The sequence below is a fragment of the Schistocerca nitens genome, chromosome 1 (assembly GCF_023898315.1).
Source record: "Schistocerca nitens isolate TAMUIC-IGC-003100 chromosome 1, iqSchNite1.1, whole genome shotgun sequence".
In the NCBI taxonomy this organism is placed as follows: Eukaryota; Metazoa; Arthropoda; class Insecta; order Orthoptera; family Acrididae; genus Schistocerca; species Schistocerca nitens.
This window is the reverse complement of record NC_064614.1, coordinates 843,880,139-843,900,463: the sequence shown is the minus strand read 5'-3', so window position 1 is coordinate 843,900,463 and position 20,325 is coordinate 843,880,139. Positions and strand designations below refer to the sequence as shown.

The window sequence follows — 20,325 nt, the reverse complement described above, 5'->3', positions numbered from 1 at the left end:
CCAGGGGCAGATGTGGACTCTGACCACAATCTATTGGTTATGACCTGTACATTAAAACTGTAGAAACTGCAAAAAGGTGGGAATTTAAGGAGATGGGACCTGGATAAACTGAAAGAACCAGAGGTTGTGCAGAGTTTCAGGGAGAGCATAAGGGAACAATTGACAGGAATGGGGGAAAGAAATACAGTAGAAGAAGAATGGGTAGCTCTGAGGGATGAAGTAGTGGAGGCAGCAGACGATCAAGTAGGTAAAAAGACGAGGGCTAATAGAAATCCTTGGGTAACAGAAGAAATATTGAATTTAATTGATGAAAGGAGAAAATATAAAAATGCAGTAAATGAAGCAGGCAAAAAGGAATACAAACGTCTCAAAAATGAGATCGACAGGAAGTGCAAGATGGCTAAGCAGGGATGGCTAGAGGACAAATGTAAGGATGTAGAGGCGTGTCTCACTAGGGGCAAGATAGATACTGCCTACAGGAAAATTAAAGAGACCTTTGGAGAGAAGAGAACCACTTGTATGAATATCAAGAGCTCAGATGGCAACCCAGTTCTAAGCAAAGAAGGGAAGGCAGAAAGGTGGAAGGAGTATATAGAGGGTTTATACAAGGGCGATGTATTTGAGGACAATATTATGGAAATGGAAGAGGATGTAGATGAAGACGAAATGGGAGATAAGATACTGCGTGAAGAGTTTGACAGAGCACTAAAAGACCTGAGTCGAAACAAGGCCCCGGGAGTAGACAAAATTCCATTAGAACTACTGATGGCCTTGAGAGAGCCAGTCATGACAAAACTCTACCATCTGGTGAGCAAGATGTATGAGACAGGCGAAATACCCTCAGACTTCAAGAAGAATATAATAATTCCAATCCCAAAGAAAGCAGGTGTTGACAGATGTGAAAATTACCGAACTATCAGTTTAATAAGTTACAGTTGCAAAATACTAACGCGAATTCTTTACAGACGAATGGAAAAACTGGTAGAAGCGGACCTCGGGGAAGATCAGTTTGGATTCCGTAGAAATGTTGGAACACGTGAGGCAATACTAACCTTACGACTTATCTTAGAAGCTAGATTAAGAAAAGGCAAACCTACGTTTCTAGCATTTGTAGACTTAGAGAAAGCTTTTGACAATGTTAACTGGAATACTCTCTTTCAAATTCTGAAGGTGGCAGGGGTAAAATACAGGGAGCGGAAGGCTATTTACAATTTGTACAGAAACCAGATGGCAGTTATAAGAGTCGAGGGGCATGAAAGGGAAGCAGTGGTTGGGAAAGGAGTGAGACAGGGTTGTAGCCTCTCCCCGATGTTATTCAATCTGTATATTGAGCAAGCAGTACAGGAAACAAAAGAAAAATTCGGAGTAGGTATTAAAATTCATGGAGAAGAAGTAAAAACTTTGAGGTTTACCGATGACATTGTAATTCTATCAGAGACAGCAATGGACTTGGAAGAGCAGTTGAACGGAATGGACAGTGTCTTGAAAGGAGGATATAAGATGAACATCAACAAAAGCAAAACGAGGATAATGGAATGTAGTCAAATTAAATCTGGTGATGCTGAGGGAATTAGATTAGGAAATGAGACACTTAAAGTAGTAAAGGAGTTTTGCTATTTGGGGAGTAAAATAACTGATGATGGTCAAAGTAGAGAGGATATAAAATGTGGACTGGCAATGGCAAGGAAATCGTTTCTGAAGAAGGGAAATTTGTTAACATCGAGTATAGATTTAAGTGTCAGGAAGTCGTTTCTGAAAGTATTTGTATGGAGTGTAGCCATGTATGGAAGTGAAACATGGACGATAACTAGTTTGGACAAGAAGAGAATAGAAGCTTTCGAAATGTGGTGCTACAGAAGAATGCTGAAGATAAGGTGGGTAGATCACGTAACTAATGAGGAGGTACTGAATAGGATTCGGGAGAAGAGAAGTTTGTGGCACAACTTGACTAGAAGAAGGGATCGGTTGGTAGGACATGTCCTGAGGCATCAAGGGATCACAAATTTAGCATTGGAGGGCAGCGTGGATGGTAAAAATCGTAGAGGGAGACCAAGAGATGAATACACTAAGCAGATTCAGAAGGATGTAGGATGCAGTAGGTACTGGGAGATGAAGCAGCTTGCACAGGGTAGAGTAGCATGGAGAGCTGCATCAAACCAGTCTCAGGACTGAAGACCTCAACAACAACAACAACAATGAAAGAAGGTAGAATATTCAATTGAGGAAAGAGGCAGTAAGGCAAAGGCCAAGATATAAGTGCACAGGGTGCAAATTTTCATGGCAGACAGTTGGAAAACTAACGGGAGCCTCCCTCAAGGTCCACAGGGGGCAAATGGAAACGTAAATAAGACCAGACACGGTTACAATAGGTAAGAAAATTTCAGTGACAAACAAAGAAGAGAAATTGCTCTTTGCAACATTGATGCAATAATAGGTAATGAAAATATGTGGGAAGGGTTTAGTAACTACAGTAATTTCAACAGGAAGAACAGTATTAACAACACATGCCGTATGAGTAAATGTAACAATGATAATTCTGGCTATTAGGTTTGGGAACTGTTTGCCAGAAGTTAAATGGTTGAACTGGAAGGTGATGAAGAAAATAGTGTGGGTTTAGCTTCAGTGAAATTACAGAGAAATTTAAAACAGAGACAGTGGCTCTTCCAGAAGCAGAAATAGGTGCTGATGTGGAAATGAGAGGTAAAGCAAATAATAATGCAATTATTTGTAGCAAATAAAACTGAAATTATTTGTAATTAGGTTATTATGTGAACATGGAGATGATAGTAGTTCTGTAAAATTAAAGTAGGTGAGCCTGCTGAAAGTGGAGCATGTGTTATTAATGATAATATTGATAATGTGCCTGTAACAGGGGGTGCACATGGTAAAGTAGTAGGCAATGATGTACATGAAATTGCTGTATCAGTGGGCGCACCTGAAATGCTGTGTTTGGTAATAGTGAAATAGTGAGAGAAAGTTGAGATTGTCTGCAGTAATGTAAAAGTTGAGTTTTATCCTGTGGAAGAAGTTGAGCCACAAGTGTTTATGGAAGTTAGTCAGATGGTTCTGGATAAGAATATTAGTAGAGATTGAATGGGAAAAGAGGAACCTGAGTATGATGTTAATGACTGGATGTCTTATGGTAAGATCCATAAAGTCTTAATTTCTGAGGAATGGGATAGTTTAAAATTCAAAGATGCTAGTAAAACTGAAGAATTAGGGGGTGAACAGGATATAATTGAAATGGATAAGCATTTGCTTACGGAAGTTGCAGATGTAGAATATAGGGATATGTATAAAACAACATTTTTGGAAGGTGACTATCAAGAGCCGTCAAGTAATGTATAAATTGCAAAGTCTGGCCATCAGCCACTTTTATTTTAAACCCAAATATCAACCAATTTCGGTCTTGGACCATTTTCACAGAGAAGGGTTAAAATGGTTTACACCACCACATTGCATTTGTCATTACTTAAATAATGAGTAGAGCATGCCATGAATAACAATATACGACAGGACTTTAGAAGCAAACATACGAATACTAAATGTGCAATCTGTGCACATTTAGTATTTGTATGTTTGCTCCTCAAAGTCCTATGTCGTATATTGATATTCATGACATGCTCTACACATTATTTAAGTAATAACAACTGTAATGTGGTGGCTTAAACCATTTTAACCCTTTTCCATGAAGATGGTCCAAGACTGAAACCAGTTGATTTTTGGGTTTAAAATCAAAGTAACTGATGGTCAAACACGCATTTCATACATGTATAAGAGTGTTTGGGTAAGGATAGAGACATCAGAGAAGATATTGAAGCAGACCTGTTGGAAGAGACTGAATTAAAGAGGATAATTATTGAAAAAGTTCAACCAATTATTAATGTCAAAGCGGGAAATGTAGGAAGTATTGCACTATTACGTTGTTGACCTAGTGTATCAGCTGTATCTGAATCATTCTGGCAATAGATAAGAAGCAGAGATTCGATGGAGTTTACTGTAATTGGAGTTAATTTTAAGACTGCAACTGGTAATGTACAGGAGTTGAATGGAAAGTAATGCCTCGCCCTTCGTGAATTGGGTTTGGATGGGAATATTTGAATAAATCAAAAGCAGAAATAATCCTTAGAATGTGATCTTTAATTACCAATATTCACTTTTCCACGTAATCACCAGCCAATTTTATACATTTCTGCCAACAGGGAACAAATTTTCTGAAGCCGTCACAGAAGATGGTCGACACTCTGTTTCCGCAACCACAGTCTCACAGTTCTCTCAACGTCTTCATCAGAGGCATATTAATGTCCCCACATATCGTCTTTCATTATCGGAACAGATGATGCTAAATCTGGACTGTATGGAGGATACCGTACTATGGTGTGATTCGGTCTCTGAAGTTCTGCTGTGGTGGAACGTGAAGTGTATGGTTTGGCATTGTCATGCTGCAGGAAAACATTTCCCTTTTCCTTTCGGACCCTTGTTAGCCGTCGTTTCAGAGTTCGCAGCGTTGTGATGTAAAGCTCTGAATTTATTGCTGTTCCACTATCAAGGAAATCAACATGGATAAAACCATTTGCGTCCCAGAACACTGTGGCCATGATTTTTCCAGCTGAGAACTGCGTCTTGAATTTCTTTTTCTCGGGGTGAGCCTTTGTGTCGGTATTCCATTGACTGACGTTTCGCCTCCGGGTCGTAATGATGTACCGACGTTTCGCCTCCTGTCACAATTGAGTGGAGAAATGCGTCACCTTCATTCCCGTAACGCGAGAGGAATTCCTTACATATTTCAAGTCTGTGTGTTTTCATTTAGGAGTCAAAATCCGGGAACCCATCATGCAAAGACCTTACAATAGTCAAGCAAAGCAATAATGTGACCAACACGTTCGTGTGGAATGCCTATTGTGCTTGCAATTTCTCTCTGAGTGATACGACGATCGTCCTGAATCAGTCTCTCAACATTTTGCTTGTGAAACTCGGTGGTTGCTGTCACAGGCCGTCCAACTCTTTGTCACGCAGGTTAGATGTTCCCGCCTCAACATCTTTAAACTTACTCGCCTAACGACGCACAGTATTCACATCAACACAGTCACCATAAACAGCTTTCATTCTCTGATGAATCTCCTTTGGCGTGACACCTGCTGCCAAGAATTCAATGACTGCACATTGCTTAAATAGCATAGACCGACGTCTGCGCAGGGTTACATACTTTACACTGTAACAACACAACCGTTCAATGCTTAAGCTTCCCGCTAACTGGAGCTGTAGAGAAGAGACTACGGAACAAGACAGTATCTGCCGCATACCAATGCTGCCAACTATTGAAGAGTTACGAAGGTGGAGGAAGGCATTACTTTTCAGTCGACTCTCATAGCAAGTCAGTAAAGAGGAAAATTCTATCAAATTTTAAGACTGGGGATTAGTGTTCTGATATAGATTGCCTTGTGGCACCTCTCCTTGCTATGAATATTATCCTCGGGATGTATTTTCTTAGCAAGTCAATTGTAATATTATTGTAAGAGACAGTTTTCTGGACCGTAATGATGGAGGTAACAGAAAAATAGTTAAATTTAAAAAGGAATGGACAGAGGGTAAAATAATGGCTGACCGAAAAAGAGAATGAGTATAGTAGGGAGACATGTTCTATACAGCATATAAATGACATCCAACATTTATCCAAGGATCAAAGCCCACAGCTCAATGAACTATTGAGTAAATATAAATATGTGTTTTCAGATATGCTTGGGAAAGATTTTAAATATCGTTTAAAGGTAATGCCCCCCACATATTGATTAGTGTTTGTTTCACTATTGCTGTGACAGACAAGGACGCAGTAAGGGCCAGAATAAAATAAATAAGTAAATAAATAAATGCTGGATTGGAAGGTGTGAGTATAGTAACCCAATTCTTACAAATAAAAAGAAAGATGCATCTGTGAGGATTAATGAACTTTTGCAGAATTTTAACAATATACACCTTATGTCTAGTGCAGGTTTATCTTCACGTTTCTGGCATGTGAGATTAGCTGATGGTTTTGGTCAGAACAGAAGAAAAATTCAGTGAAACTGATTAGGAAATAAAAAAATTATTTGAATTATATCCCGGGCCATTTGAAGTAACAGAGTGGCCACACACCTACAGACTGGTGTACCCAGTATCAAATAAAACTTTGGGTCTGTGAAATATAACTGAGCTGAGTAGATATAATGAAAAGTGAATGAAGGGAATACAATGCACCCAAGTGTATATAAAGTGTCTATTTATCATGTTCTGTAGTTGGAAGTATGGTGTATATATGTTTGTAATATGATTTGCACAGCTGATATCAGTGGAATTGATGTTAGAAGTTTCATTTATATCAGGATTATAGGAGTTTTACTACTCATAAGATATGCATGGATGTACTGTATAAGTGAAAAATACAAGTGATTTTTTATTGGTAAATGTGTAGACACAGGGAAATTTAAGTTTGTATTGTCAGGTGGATAAATGTTAGATATTATGGAAAGGCAACAGTGGCATGGGAAATAACTCATGGGGGTCAGTCTAGGCAGGTGGGGTGAGATTAGCAGTGGGGTGTACAGTACTTTTATTGTTCTGTGTAGTGCTAGTAGGTAAATGTAATCTTCGATTTAGAATTATGGAAATCAATGGATTTGGGATTACGTTAATATACTTTGGTGGCTATTGGCGCAGAGGAGAAAGAAGGACATTGTTTTGTGGGTATAATGGGTAACTCAAGGGATGCAAAGGAGTCTTTTCAAAATTTTAAAGTGTTTTATTATCAATTAATATTATAGGAATATGCAGCTGTTTTACTCCATAATTAATCATTTGTATTGTTGTCTTGATAAGTCTCACTTGAAATCTAAATGCAGTGGACACATGGTGAACTAGCAAAGGGTTTCTGTAGCCTGATCACTGGGCCATTATGGGTAAAAGATTTTGAGCACTCACTCATTGGAGCTTTTGTCTGAACATTTTGATAGGATATGGCTTGGCTGGCAATGGGTGGCACAGCACTGTTGGCTGTGCACTGATGAGTTTGCAAGGTGTACAATCTAACTGAGAAAGCCTTAGACACAAGAATCCAGTTGTACCAACTGGATGCAGGTAGGAGAGCAACTATGTGTGCATAAAGAAAAGTGGTAGTGTTAACATATTATAATCTTGCGTCTGCATTTATTTCATGTAAAATGATTCAATTGGTGGACCAGTCAATGACTGATTATCAAAATTTTTATACAATACTTAGGTTAGCTACATCAGGTATATTTTAGTTAATGTGTGTATATGCTTGCTATTTATAATGTTCATGTTGATTGATTACCTGAGTTTAGGCACAGTTAAATGTCTGGAAAAATTGGTATTACATAACTTTATGTGGACAGTGAAGTATGGCGCTACTTCATATATTACTCAGCATGTGAGCGACATATGAAGCTGGAGTGTGTAACGTTACAGCAGCTGGTTTGACTGCCACACGACGGAGTGAATCTGATAGGTTGGCTTTCGGCCGCCATAAATATATGTTTGGGTGGCCAACTGTCAAGATGGATAGCGACAGGTGAGCTGAGCGCAAGTGAAGACGGCTAACAAGCCACGAGCTCCAGCGGTCGTGTTTTCTCAGGGCATGTTCCCCCCGGCATGGTTGAAGAATGAGCTAAGATGGAGGGGCCTGTGACTTGGAGTGCCATCATTAATATACTTTTAATGAAAATACGTAAACTTCGTTAGTGGTATGCTACAGAAAAACCAATTACAGTTTTGGAACAGGGGTAATGGGACAAACTCGATGAACATAACTCCATGTCTGGAGCAGCAATAGTTAAAAAGTTATTATCATTATTACTGTTACCGTTTGTAATAAATTGTAACAACTGAACCCATCATGAGAGCATGAGTGTCACACTTGTGATATGCCAGATGAAAAACGTAATGGCTGCAATATAATGAACAGGTTATTTTTCAGATTAAACAAATAAAAGAAACTGTTCAATTTAGTTTATTGTGTAAATAGTGGAATAACTACAAAATCCTTCACAGAGACAAAAATGATCTTATCGGCATGAGTTTTTGCCTTTAATATGCGATGACTTTCAGTAGGTATTTAATTGTAGTTCTGATTAATAAAATAGGTCGAATTAGTGTTTTGACTCAGAGTCGGATGTGTCTGAGATGTGTTTAAAATTGTTGAAATCATGTTATAAGTGAGATTATTAAGAGGTTGCAAACGACTGCAAAGACTCCTATGTATTTTATCGTAAGTATTTATATGAAATTATTGTGAAAATTAAGAATGGTGGTCAGGATCAAAGTATCTGTACTGAATGAAGGATATTTCAACTGTCATCTTGCGTCTGGAGTTTTGGTGAGGTAATTTAGTCTTGGTTTCGCCAGGAATCGATAAAGTTAAGGGCAGTGTATTTGATGTCAGTGTCATTTTTGCCTGCCAGCACTTGTATGTTATTATGCTGCTGGGTACAAAAGTTGTGTCTGCACAAAGCAGTTCCAGATTTTGCACAAGTGACGGATACTGAACAGTTATTTGTATGTGGCCATGAATCACATACATTGTGCTTTTTAAAATAAATGAAAGGGACTTATATCGGAGTTAAAATCAATGTTATTATCTGTCAGGGTTTCAACCATTAGATCAAACTTCAGTAAATCTTTATTATTTAGTAAAGTCTCACTGCTAATATAAGGTTTTGGTAGTAAAATTATCATGTTATGTTGTTGGGCCAAAGAATGACAGTGTATGGACAACTCCTATTGATGATAGAAAACCACACTCAAAGTTAATGCCTTACTTTTCCCCTACTCTGGCGGAATTTATTACTGCATCCTAATTGTCTGTATCAAAAATGAATAAGTTTTTGTAATCCGAACACAGTACAGAAGGTTATAATGCGAAGAGAAACTATAGTGTTGAAACGAGAGCTTGAGTCGATCGTATAGGTACACTAACGTTAGTGAAAAATGCAGCATTATAAATTGGATACATAACGCTCACGCTCAAATCCCCCCCCCCCCCCCCCCCCCCATGAACCATGGACCTTGCCGTTGGTGGGACAAACGTGTGGTTCCTGAAGAGGGGCAGCAGCCTTTTCAGTAGTTGCAGGGGCAACAGTCTGGATGATTGACTGATCTGGCCTTGTAACATTAACCAAAACGGCCATGCTGTTGTGGTACTGCGAACGGCTGAAAGCAAGGGGAAACTACAGCCGTAATTTTTCCCGAGGGCATGCCAGCTTTACTGTATGCTTAAATGATGATGGCGTCGTCTTGGGTAAAATATTCCGGAGGTAAAATAGTCCCCCATTCGGATCTCCGGGCGGGGACTACTCAAGAGGATGTCGTTATCAGGAGAAAGGAAACTGGCATTCTACGGATCGGAGCGTGGAATGTCAGATCCCTTAATCGGGCAGGTAGGTTAGAAAATTTAAAAAGGGAAATGGATAGGTTAAATTTAGATATAGTGGGAATTAGTGAAGTTCGGTGGCAGGAGGAACAAGATTTCTGGTCAGGTGAATACAGGGTATAAATACAAAATCAAATAGGGGTAATGCAGGAGTAGGTTTAATAATGAATAAAAAATAGGAGTGCGGGTAAGCTACTACAAACAGCATAGTGAACGTATTATAGTGGCCAAGGTAGACACAAAGCCCATGCCTACTACAGTAGTACAAGTTTATATGCCAACTAGCTCTGCAGATGATGAAGAAATTGAAGAAATGTATGATTAGATAAAAGAAATTATTCAGGTAGTGAAGGGAGACGAAAATTTAATAGCCATGGGTGACTGGAAATTCGACAGTAGGAAAAGGGAGAGATGGAAACATAGTACGTGAATATGGATTGGGGCTAAGAAATGAAAGAGGAAGCCGTCTGTTAGAATTTTGTACAGAGCATAACTTAATCATAGCTAACACTTGGTTTAAGAATCATGAAAGAAGGTTGTATACATGGAAGAACCCTGGAGATACTAAAAGGTATCAGATAGATTATATAATGGTAAGACAGAGATTTAGGAACCAGGTTTTAAATTGTAAGACATTTCCAGGGGCAGATGTGGACTCTGACCACAATCTATTGGTTATGACCTGTACATTAAAACTGTAGAAACTGTAAAAAGGTGGGAATTTAAGGAGATGGGACCTGGATAAACTGAAAGAACCAGAGGTTGTGCAGAGTTTCAGGGAGAGCATAAGGGAACAATTGACAGGAATGGGGGAAAGAAATACAGTAGAAGAAGAATGGGTAGCTTTGAGGGATGAAGTAGTGAAGGCAGCAGAGGATCAAATAGGTAAAAAGACGAGGGCTAGTAGAAATCCTTGGGTAACAGAAGAAATATTGAATTTAATTGATCAAAGGAGAAAATATAAAAATGCAGTAAATGAAGCAGGCAAAAAGGAATACAAACGTCTCAAAAATGAGATCGACTAGACGTGCAAAATGGCTAAGCAGGGATGGCTAGAGGACAAATGTAACGATGAAGAGGCTTATCTTACTAGGGTTAAGATAGATACTGCCTACAGGAAAATTAAAGAGACCTTTGGAGATAAGAGAACCACTTGTATGAACATCAAGAGCTCAGATGGAAACCCAGTTCTAAGCAAAGAAGGGAAAGCAGAAAGGTGGAAGGAGTATATAGAGGGTCTATACAAGGGCGATGTACTTGAGGACAATATTATGGAAATGGAAGAGGATGTAGATGAAGATGAAATGGGAGATAAGATACTGCGTGAAGAGTTTGATAGAGCACTGAAAGACAAGAGTCGAAACAAGGCCCTGGGAGTAGACAACATTCCATTAGAACTACTGGCGGCCTTGGGAGAGCCAGTCCTGACAAAACTCTACCATCTGGTGAGCAAGATGTATGAAACAGGCGAAATACCCTCAGACTTCAAGAAGAATATAATAATTCCAATCCCAAAGAAAGCAGGTGTTGACAGATGTGAAAATTACCCAAGTATCAGTTTAATAAGTCACAGCTGCAAAATACTAACACGAATTATTTACAGACGAATGGAAAAACTGGTAGAAGCGGACCTCGGGGAAGATCAGTTGGGATTCCATAGAAATGTTGGAACACGTGAGGCAATACTGACCTTACGACTTATCTCAGAAGAAAGATTAAGGAAAGGCAAACCTACGTTTCTAGCATTTGTAGACTTAGAGAAAGCTTTTGACAATGTTGACTGGAATACTCTCTTTCAAATTCTGAAGGTGGCAGGGGTAAAATACAGGGAGCGAAAGGCTATTTACAATTTGTACAGAAACCAGATGGCAGTTATAAGAGTCGAGGGGCATGAAAGGGAAGCAGTGGTTGGGAAGGGAGTGAGACAGGGTTGTAGCCTCTCCCCGATGTTATTCAATCTGTATATTGAGCAAGCAGTACAGGAAACAAAAGAAAAATTTGGAGTTGGTATTAAAATCCAGGGAGAAGAAATAAAAACTTTGAGGTTTGCCGATGACAGTGTAATTCTGTCAGAGACAGCAAAGGACTTGGAAGAGCAGTTGAATGGAATGGACAGTGTCTTGAAAGGAGGATATAAGATGAACATCAACAAAAGCAAAACAAGGATAATGGAATGTAGTCGAATTAAGTCGGGTGATGTTGAGGGAATTAGATTAGGAAATGAGACACTTAAAGTAGTAAAGGAGTTTTGCTATTTGGGGAGCAAAATAACTGATGATGGTCGAAGTAGGGAGGATATAAAATGTAGACTGGCAATGGCAAGGAAAGCGTTTCTGAAGAAGAGAAATTTGATAACATCGAGTATAGATTTTAAGTGTCAGGAATTCGTTTTTGAAAGTATTTGTATGGAGTGTAGCCATGTATGGAAGTGAAACATGGACGATAAATGGTTTGGGCAAGAAGAGAATAGGAGCTTTGGAAATGTGGTGCTACAGAAGAATGCTGAAGATTAGAAGGGTAGATCACATAACTAATGAGGAGGTATTGAATAGAATTGGGGAGAAGAGGAGTTTGTGGCACGCCTTGACAAGAAGAAGGGACCAGTTGGTAGGACATGTTCTGAGCCATCAAGGGATCACAAATTTAGCATTGGAGGGCAGCGTGGATGGTAAAAATCGTAGAGGGAGACCAAGAGATGAATACACTAAGCAGATTCAGAAGGATGTAGGTTGCAGTAAGTACTGGGAAATGAAGAAGCTTGCACAGGATAGAGTAGCATGGAGAGCTGCATCAAACCAGTCTCAGGACTGAAGACAACATCAACAACATTCAACTTGCTACACGTACAAGCCTTTTTTCTACAATATTAATCACTTATTGCCAATACTCTGTCATAAACGTACGCAGAGTTTGGATTCAGTTGGGCCATCCTTTCTGTGTGTTCCATTTTTCATAACTGTTACTGTTTACGCTTTTATTTTCATCATAATCATACGTTAACACAACTAAGACATTGTACTTGGACAGATAAAATCTTTAGTAATTTGTGTATGTGGCTGATTTCAACTGTTCCCAAAATTTTGAGCAAGAAGCCTTCGACTTTCGCCATTGGAGAGAAGTGAATGCAATTTTCTCCATATGCTTCAACATTTGAGATTATCCATCAAATTATTTTTCATGCTGTCTCAGTTTTCAAATTTTTAGTCGATATTTTGACACTTCTGCAGCTGTCATTTAAAATGTTGTACAGCAGCAGTCGCCATGCTTATGAAGCTTCTAAGCTAATGGCTCTTTTTAAATCCTACTGTCAGCTACCAAAAGAAACAAGCACAGAAATAAGAACTTTTGTAAAATATCTTTAATTTGTTTATTGCCTACAAACTTACATTTCTAATAAATATGAAATAAATTTTAATCAAACCGTATATAAGACAAAGAAATTGAATTTACATAAGAAAGAAATTGAAGCGTAATTAGTAATAAATTATTAACTTTAATGAGAAGGATGGTACTCTTTTTTGTTAAGTCATTTTAATGTTGGGAGGGTGGGTATTAGGCTACCACTTGAATACAGTTGTAAAAGTTTTCATCAGACAGTGTTGTGCGGAAACACTTTCAGTTACTTATTCCATAAGAACCAAACATTGTACAGATATCATACATATGTCATTTTGAAGAGAAACCCGGATAGTTTTTTTTTTTTCTTCATGTATACCGCTACAGCGTAGTTTGGTAATTTGCCGATAGTTAGCGCTAGTCGCAAACATGGCGAGTTAGGTGCAGAGCGAGCTTTCTGTGTGTTAGATTCATCAAATGGCCTTCCCGATCACCAGATCGCACTCTGTGTGACTTTTTTTTATGGGGACACATTAACGATCTGGTGTATGTACAGCCTCTACAACGTGGTGAAGCAGAACTCCGGGAGAAAATACGGGAAGCGACTGTCGCAGTCGACGATGCCATGCTGGGATGGGCATGGTAAGAATTCGATTACCGTGTTGACGTCTGCCGGCTTACTCATGGTTCGCATATCGAATGTTTGTAAAAATAACTTTCAGAATTTCTCTTAAAAATGCGATATGTATGACAGCTGTACAGTGTTTAGTTCTTATAATTGAAAGTGTTCCCGGACTTCGGACTTTATGTACACTATAAGAAACCTCACACAGATATGTTTAGCTGAACATTGCCTTCACATCGAAAATAGCCTGGGCCAAAACTGGGTACTTCTCTTTAGGGGCACAGTAGTTTCTTCTTGAAAATCAAAGTGCTCCATGACACAAGTAGAGAATTCTACAGTATCAGTCTCTATAAAAGTCGATATGACAAACTGTGCTACAATTAAAAGACTTTTGAAATCTTTGGCGCGTTTGTTGAATTGACTTCTCAAATATGGAAGAATTTTGACGCGATTGTTCGTTGGTGTAAGGCGTCGAAGAGCCTTGCTTGTCAAGGGCTTGTTTCAAACAGGCGAAGTGTTTGTATTCGCCGTGGATGATACTTTTTTCCTCGCACATGTATAAGTTGTTGAGTTTGAAACAATGTCCGAATGTGTTCCACCAGTATCTTTATCCTTACCTTGAAACCGCAAGTTAAGGATACTGATCTTTTCAATGGTCTCTGCGAGGAAAGCAGAATTCTGCAGCGAAACGGGATCTTCTGGTTCACGGGTGGATTCGCCTCATCCTTTCAAAAAGGAAGCTTAAGGAATCTGCAGCTTCTAACATGCAGTTTTGATTAATTCACCGTCTTCGTACGCTTTCTTATTCTGTCCAGTAATCTTTGAAACACAGAATGACTCCTAAATTCTGCTTTATTTTTGTCTAACGGTTTTAAAAAAGTTGATTTTTGAGCATTGAATATGGATTTTAGTCGTCTTACCTTTTCTTTCCTTAGAGCCGGTTTCGACATTCCCTTCCCAACTGACACAATTGCAAGTTTTATTTGATTTTTGCTTGAACATACCATCATCAGAATACGTGTAGCTTAGTATCAATGCATAAATCAAACTATCCACGTTAGCTATTACCTGACACATACACGAAAAACGTTACGTGCACAGACTTATGTGCTATATAATCACCTATAAGGCTGAGAATTTAGTATTGTTAACTGACAGTGACACTTGGCTGGGAGAAATAAACAGTTGTCGTGAGCTTGGTTAGAGCTCACCTGTCAGTGGAACATTTCAGGTTAGCCAATCTGAGCGTTACCACGATCTACAGAAAACGTCCCTTCGAGCTACTACAGTCTGATTAAAATCACTTGATAGTTGACACTTCATGGGCTGGGGCTGGTTTCCTTTGATCAGAGCGCTCAGTGTCACCCCCGAACCGTTTGCTGTTGCCAAACTGCCAGAACAGTTGGTCGGTTCACTTCCGATTACTTGTCCGGCATTCTTTCTTGGTGTGTTCGGAACCTGAATCATGGGTCAGACACTTTTATTTCATACATAATAATCACACCACAAGCAACAAACATACATATAACAACACTAATGAAATGCACATGTTTCATACACAGCACCAACTAAACACCGCTGGATACTTTCGCACAAGACGTGATATTCAGCATCATTTATGCAGACGGCATAATCACAGACATCGGCTTACGTTCGATAAGCTTCGCATGACATTGTGTCAGGCTGGAATTCATCATTACGACTGGATGACTACAGTGACAAATATAACATTGTGGTTCAGTGTTGTACGTTAATGTAATGATTAGCATAGTAACTTACCATTTCGAAGGTTGTTGGTTCGAACCTCATCAGATTTAGGGAATTTTTTTTATTGGTAAATCTAATCAAAAGAGTTTGATTATCATTCTTATTCATCTAATCGGTTTATATGTAATTTTTTACTTTGACACTTCATTTTCATCATCGTATTGACTTTTATTTGCTCTTATTTTTCTACCTATCATTCTTTTTTCGTCAGGAATCTGCCTGTGTCATCTATAATCTGCAACCAAATTTCAACCAGGACAGTTTGTAAGTAGGTAACGCGGCAACTTCTGTAGCCAGTGAGAGGGTAGTTTCAGGTAACCAATGACAGCGACAAATTACAATTTGCTTTTAGCGCTGAAACTGAACTTTTTCTGATATAATTAAATTTCCCTGAAGCTATTTGAGTTCATCTTTATCTGTGATCATGATGGAAGCTGAAGATATGAAATTTGTGCCTTGGCTAGGACTTGAACCCAAGTCTCCCTGCTTACTAGGCAGGTATTCTAGCCATTACACTTGCACAGCATTGTAGCTAACGTAGCTGCACGGACTACCATAGTACAATGCCCTCCCTAATAGTATCACACACCTGAGGCACAGGCAGGATTTCCCCATTACATCCAACACTGGGGTGCTATTCCAATACAGGCGAGCCTCATCAACAGTGACAATCTAAGAAGGGGAAAATAAGCTGAAGATGTGAATTGAACTTTTTATTAGGGAGGGCATTGTAGTAGGTAGTCCATGTAGCTATTCTGGTGTAATGACTAGCATAATTGCCTAATAAGCAAGGAGACTTGGATTCAAATCTCGGCCATGACACAATTTTAATTCATTTCTTCAGCTTCCATCACGAACTTTTTCTGACTTGTGTTTGTTCGCAGAGGTTAGCTTTAAACGCCGTGACCAAAACGGTCATGAGTTTAGTTCTGCCGCAAATATATCTTTCTCAGATGTATTACATATCACCAGTTTGTGGCTAGCTTGAGACATAGGCCTCAAAACTCAGAACATGTCATCTGCCGCAGTTCATTCATTGGTCACTTAAAATCATCTGTTAACAGAGCATGTTGCATTTCCGACTACGTTGTGGCATCCATTTGCAACATTGCTCCACTTTACAATTGAACAACATTTGTGAAGTGACTTGCCATGTTTGTGTGTTATGTAAAAAGACTTCAACTATCAGTTAACTTTAAATAGACTATAGTAGATTGCGATTGGTTCAGTTGAAAAGCGTGGTCGTTAGTTTTGTAACATGTAACCATACACGCAATAAATCACATTTTGGTGCAATAGCTGGTCTTCATCCCATCTTAATACAAATGCCACGAAAAATAAATAAAAACTAAATGTATTTGCAGGTAACTATTGCGGGGGAAGTGAACTTTGCCCATGTTCTTTCAAGTGGCTGTAGCCCAACGCTTGCCATACACATTTCAAAAAGATTTCTCAGTGCTCTTCCCAGAAGCTACAGAGAACTTGCTGAACTTACCTGTCCTTAATGCTACGATCAACTCCCACGCTTCAGTGAAGTTCATTGTCGTACTTTTTAAATACGAAAGCAGCGTGCTGTAATCTTCGAAATTAAAATTTCCAAGAATTAACGAAATTAAAATTTCCACGAATTAAACGGAAAACTTAGAAGTTTATGTTAGGATGCAACTTAAGTAGTACGGAAATGTAGATACAGCAAAATTGCATACAAGGATATGATTTTAGTTACTCCTCTCTCTAGAAACATTCAACGAACATTGGTATTTGGTATTTTTGATATTTTTACAACGATTTTCACGGCTTCATTTCTGAGGTGAGAGATGATCATTTTTTTATAAAGCTGTATGCATGCTGTCCTGGATTTTGAATGTTATTACCTTTACGCAGGCAGGCATATCGTTCCTTGCCACTGGTTCATCAGCAAGCTACGGAAGAGAAAGAAAAACTTGTAACCGCATTCTTTCTCATTTTACGATGATGCTGCAACAGAAGTATGTATCACATACATTTAACAATATTGTTCTCCATTGTAATTAAGACAAGAGGACGAGAAAAACGCTCTCCACGATAAGATAAAATAATAAAGACACTGTTCATAACAAATGGAACACCATGACGGAAGCACACGAGCAGTACGACTCTTACAGGTCCTTCAAAGGAAGGTGTCGAACGTAAATATTTACGAAGGTTGGAACTTTAATAGTGGCAACTATTTATTACAGTTCGTACAAAATAGATACGTGTTTAAATGTTTTACTGACGTTCAAAGTAGTCGACAGCACTGTGTATAACCCGTTGCCAGCGAAGTGGATGTCGTAGGATACTCTTAGCAGTGTCAGTTGTGTTGACAGTTCGAGCGGCGCGGTCTATTGCCCGACGAATTTGTAGCAGTTCTGAAGCGAATGCCGTGAAGTGTTTCCTTCAGATTAGAAATCGAGCTGAACTCACGAGGGCTTCAGTTAGGGGAGTGCAGTAGGTGGTATAGCACTAAGCAGCCCTATCACTCAAACAAATCAGTAACAGCTTGCACTGTACGTGCTTGAGGATTGTCCTGCAAAAAGATTGTCAGGTCCTGCAGGTGTCATCACTTCTGTCTCTAAGCTGGTCGTAGGTTGTGTTCCAAAAATGAACAGCATAGAGACAGAAGTGATGACACTTTCTGCAAAACCTGACAATTATTTTGGAGGACAATGCTCAAGCACGTACAGTGCAAGCTGTTACTGATTTGTTTGCCTGATGGGGCTGCTAAGTGCTATACCACCTACTGCAAACCCCTGACTTGAGCTCTCGCGAGTTCAGCTCGATTTCTAATCTGAAGGAAACACTTCACGGCTTTCGCTTCAGAACTGCTACAGATTCGTCGGGCAATAGACCGCGCCGCTGGAACTGTCAACACAACTGGCACTGCTAACAGTATCCTACGACTTCCACATCGCTGGCAACGGGTTATACACAAGGCTGGTGACTACTCTGAAGGTCAGTAAACCTTTGAAACACGTATCTATTTTGTACGAGATGTAAATAAATAGTTGCCACTATTAAAGATCCAACCCTCGTATAAATCCGTATCAGTAGTGAATCTGGGAGTTAAGCCGGGATCACACAGGCAACAAAAGTGGCTCCACAGCTAGTGGTACACTGCAATTGCATGTGTAAACTTTGTTTTCTTAAGAGACGCAACTTTCGCCACGCCACAAAAAGTGCAACTTGGTTGTACTGTGTTACGCTACTTTCCTTGCTCCAGCGCTCCTTGGTGGCAGCATTTCAAAACACGGAACATTCTGTCGCAATTAATCGTGAAGTAATTGCTGCTGTAGAGACCTACTCCATTCGATTTCGGTGCGTTTTCGCTTTTCAGACGTGCCAACTCTCCCGATTTAAGCGGGAGACTCCCGATTTTTCCTTCTTCCTCCCGATCCCCCGACAGTGAAGACCGATCTCCCGATTTTCAGAGCAGTTTCAGATATTTGAAAATCCTGCGCCTTCGATATATTGGTGGATGACAAGGTATGGCTGCTACTTGTCTATGTTAACGTGGTAGATTGGTGCGGTGGCTGTCGGGAGCAGCAGTAGGCGTACCTCGCGCTTCGTATCTACAAGGAAATAAGGAATTTATCGTTGGCAGCGTTCGGAGACAAATGAATATCTTTCAACTAGTGCCAATTTCCTCCGCTTCTGGTAGTACCAGCGCAATCGTAAAGTTATCGTGGACAAGGAGTAGTCGATAGTTGTTCCAAGCTAAGTGATTAGCATTGTTGTGTCTAAAATGTAGTGTTGCCAAGTTAGGGGATTTCGCCCTAAATTTAGGGGGAATTAAGCTGCCTAGGGGTAAGTTAGAGAGATAAATGTTTCGGGGGGAAAAATATTTAGGGTTACTACCCTCCCCGCCCCTCCGCTCGACAATTTCATTCTTGACTCCCTTTTACCGCCACACTACCCCGCTTGCTTACCCGACGGTGTGATAAATTATTTAGGGGAATTTGAAGTGCAATATAGGGGGAAACGGTGCGCGAGGGTTGGCATCATTGCTACAAGACCATTGTTTAGAACGTAGGATCATTGTGTTCTCAATTCTGTTGCGCGATTTGTGTACTCAGTAGTAGTTGTTGGCTGCGTATCATGGAAGTGTTGATTATTTTTCGTGCAGAATGGCGAAGAAATATGATGCAGTGTTCAGAAACGTGTGTAAGGAAGAGTTTCCGTGTTTAAGTGAATCGAGGAAGGGACAAACTTACACATTTTGTAGTGTATGTAGATGTGACTTTTCAGTAGCTCATGGCGGGAAATGCGACATTCTTAAACACGTGCAAGCTAAAAAAAACACCAGGAGAGTGTACATTGTGTAGAACGGAACCAGAAACTTAACTTATCGTGTAAAACCCAAAATGTAGATGCTGTGACGAATGCCGAGGCTCTATTTACCGCATTTATTGTAGTGCATAACTTGCCTATAAACTGTGCCGACCACGCTGGGCCTTAGTTTCGCAAAATGTTTCCCGAGTCTGAAATTGCGAAACGATATGGGTGCGCCAGAACAAAAACGACCGCAATCCTTACGGAAATGTGCTTGGAAGAAAAAGCGAAAGTTATTACGCACTTGCAGTCGAATCCATTCGCTATTGCTACCGATGGTAGTAATAAAAGGGACTAAGTTATATCTATTATCGTATCGTTCTTCAGCCCTGAACTCCGTGAAATTCAAAATTGCCTACTCTCTGTGCCTAATTTAAAAGGGGATGCCACTGGAGCTAATATTGCTGATCTACTTTCAACTTTACGCGAATTCCGTAGGCCTATTCCGTTAAAAAACTGTCAGGCTTTTGGCGCCAATAATGCTCCTGTGTGTGACAGGATGTTTGAAGCAAGAAATTGCTAACTTAATCATTGTAGGCTGTTCTTGTCACCTAATTAATCTTGCTGCTGAGAAGGGGGCTGCATGTTTGCTTTTAAACGTTGAAGAAAATATTATTGACATATTTTATTATTTGGAAAGGAGTGCAAAGAGGAAAGAAAAATTTGTAAAGTTTCAAACTTTACATGACACAGAAATGAGGAAAATTCTGAAACATGTGCCTACACAATGGTTATCGTTGAAAAGATGTTTGGATAGGATTTTGGAGCAATGGGACCCTTTGGTTAGTTTGTTCAAGAGTGAAATTGTAAGTAAGGATTCTGAAGT

General features: G+C 39.6%; 1 protein-coding gene across 3 annotated transcripts in view; it reads right to left on the bottom strand.

Moving 5' to 3' along the window:
• LOC126263196 (steroid hormone receptor ERR1-like) overlaps positions 1-20,325 on the bottom strand; it is a 453,409-nt gene that overhangs the window by 155,474 nt on the left and 277,610 nt on the right. For 2 of the 3 annotated variants that reach the window (XM_049960270.1, XM_049960261.1), the window contains exon 3: positions 17,024-17,071. The exons of the other annotated variant lie outside the window; for it this stretch is intronic. In XM_049960270.1, coding sequence (XP_049816227.1) covers positions 17,024-17,071 — 48 coding nt within the window. The remainder of the gene's footprint in view (positions 1-17,023; positions 17,072-20,325) is intronic. 3 annotated transcript variants of the gene reach the window in all.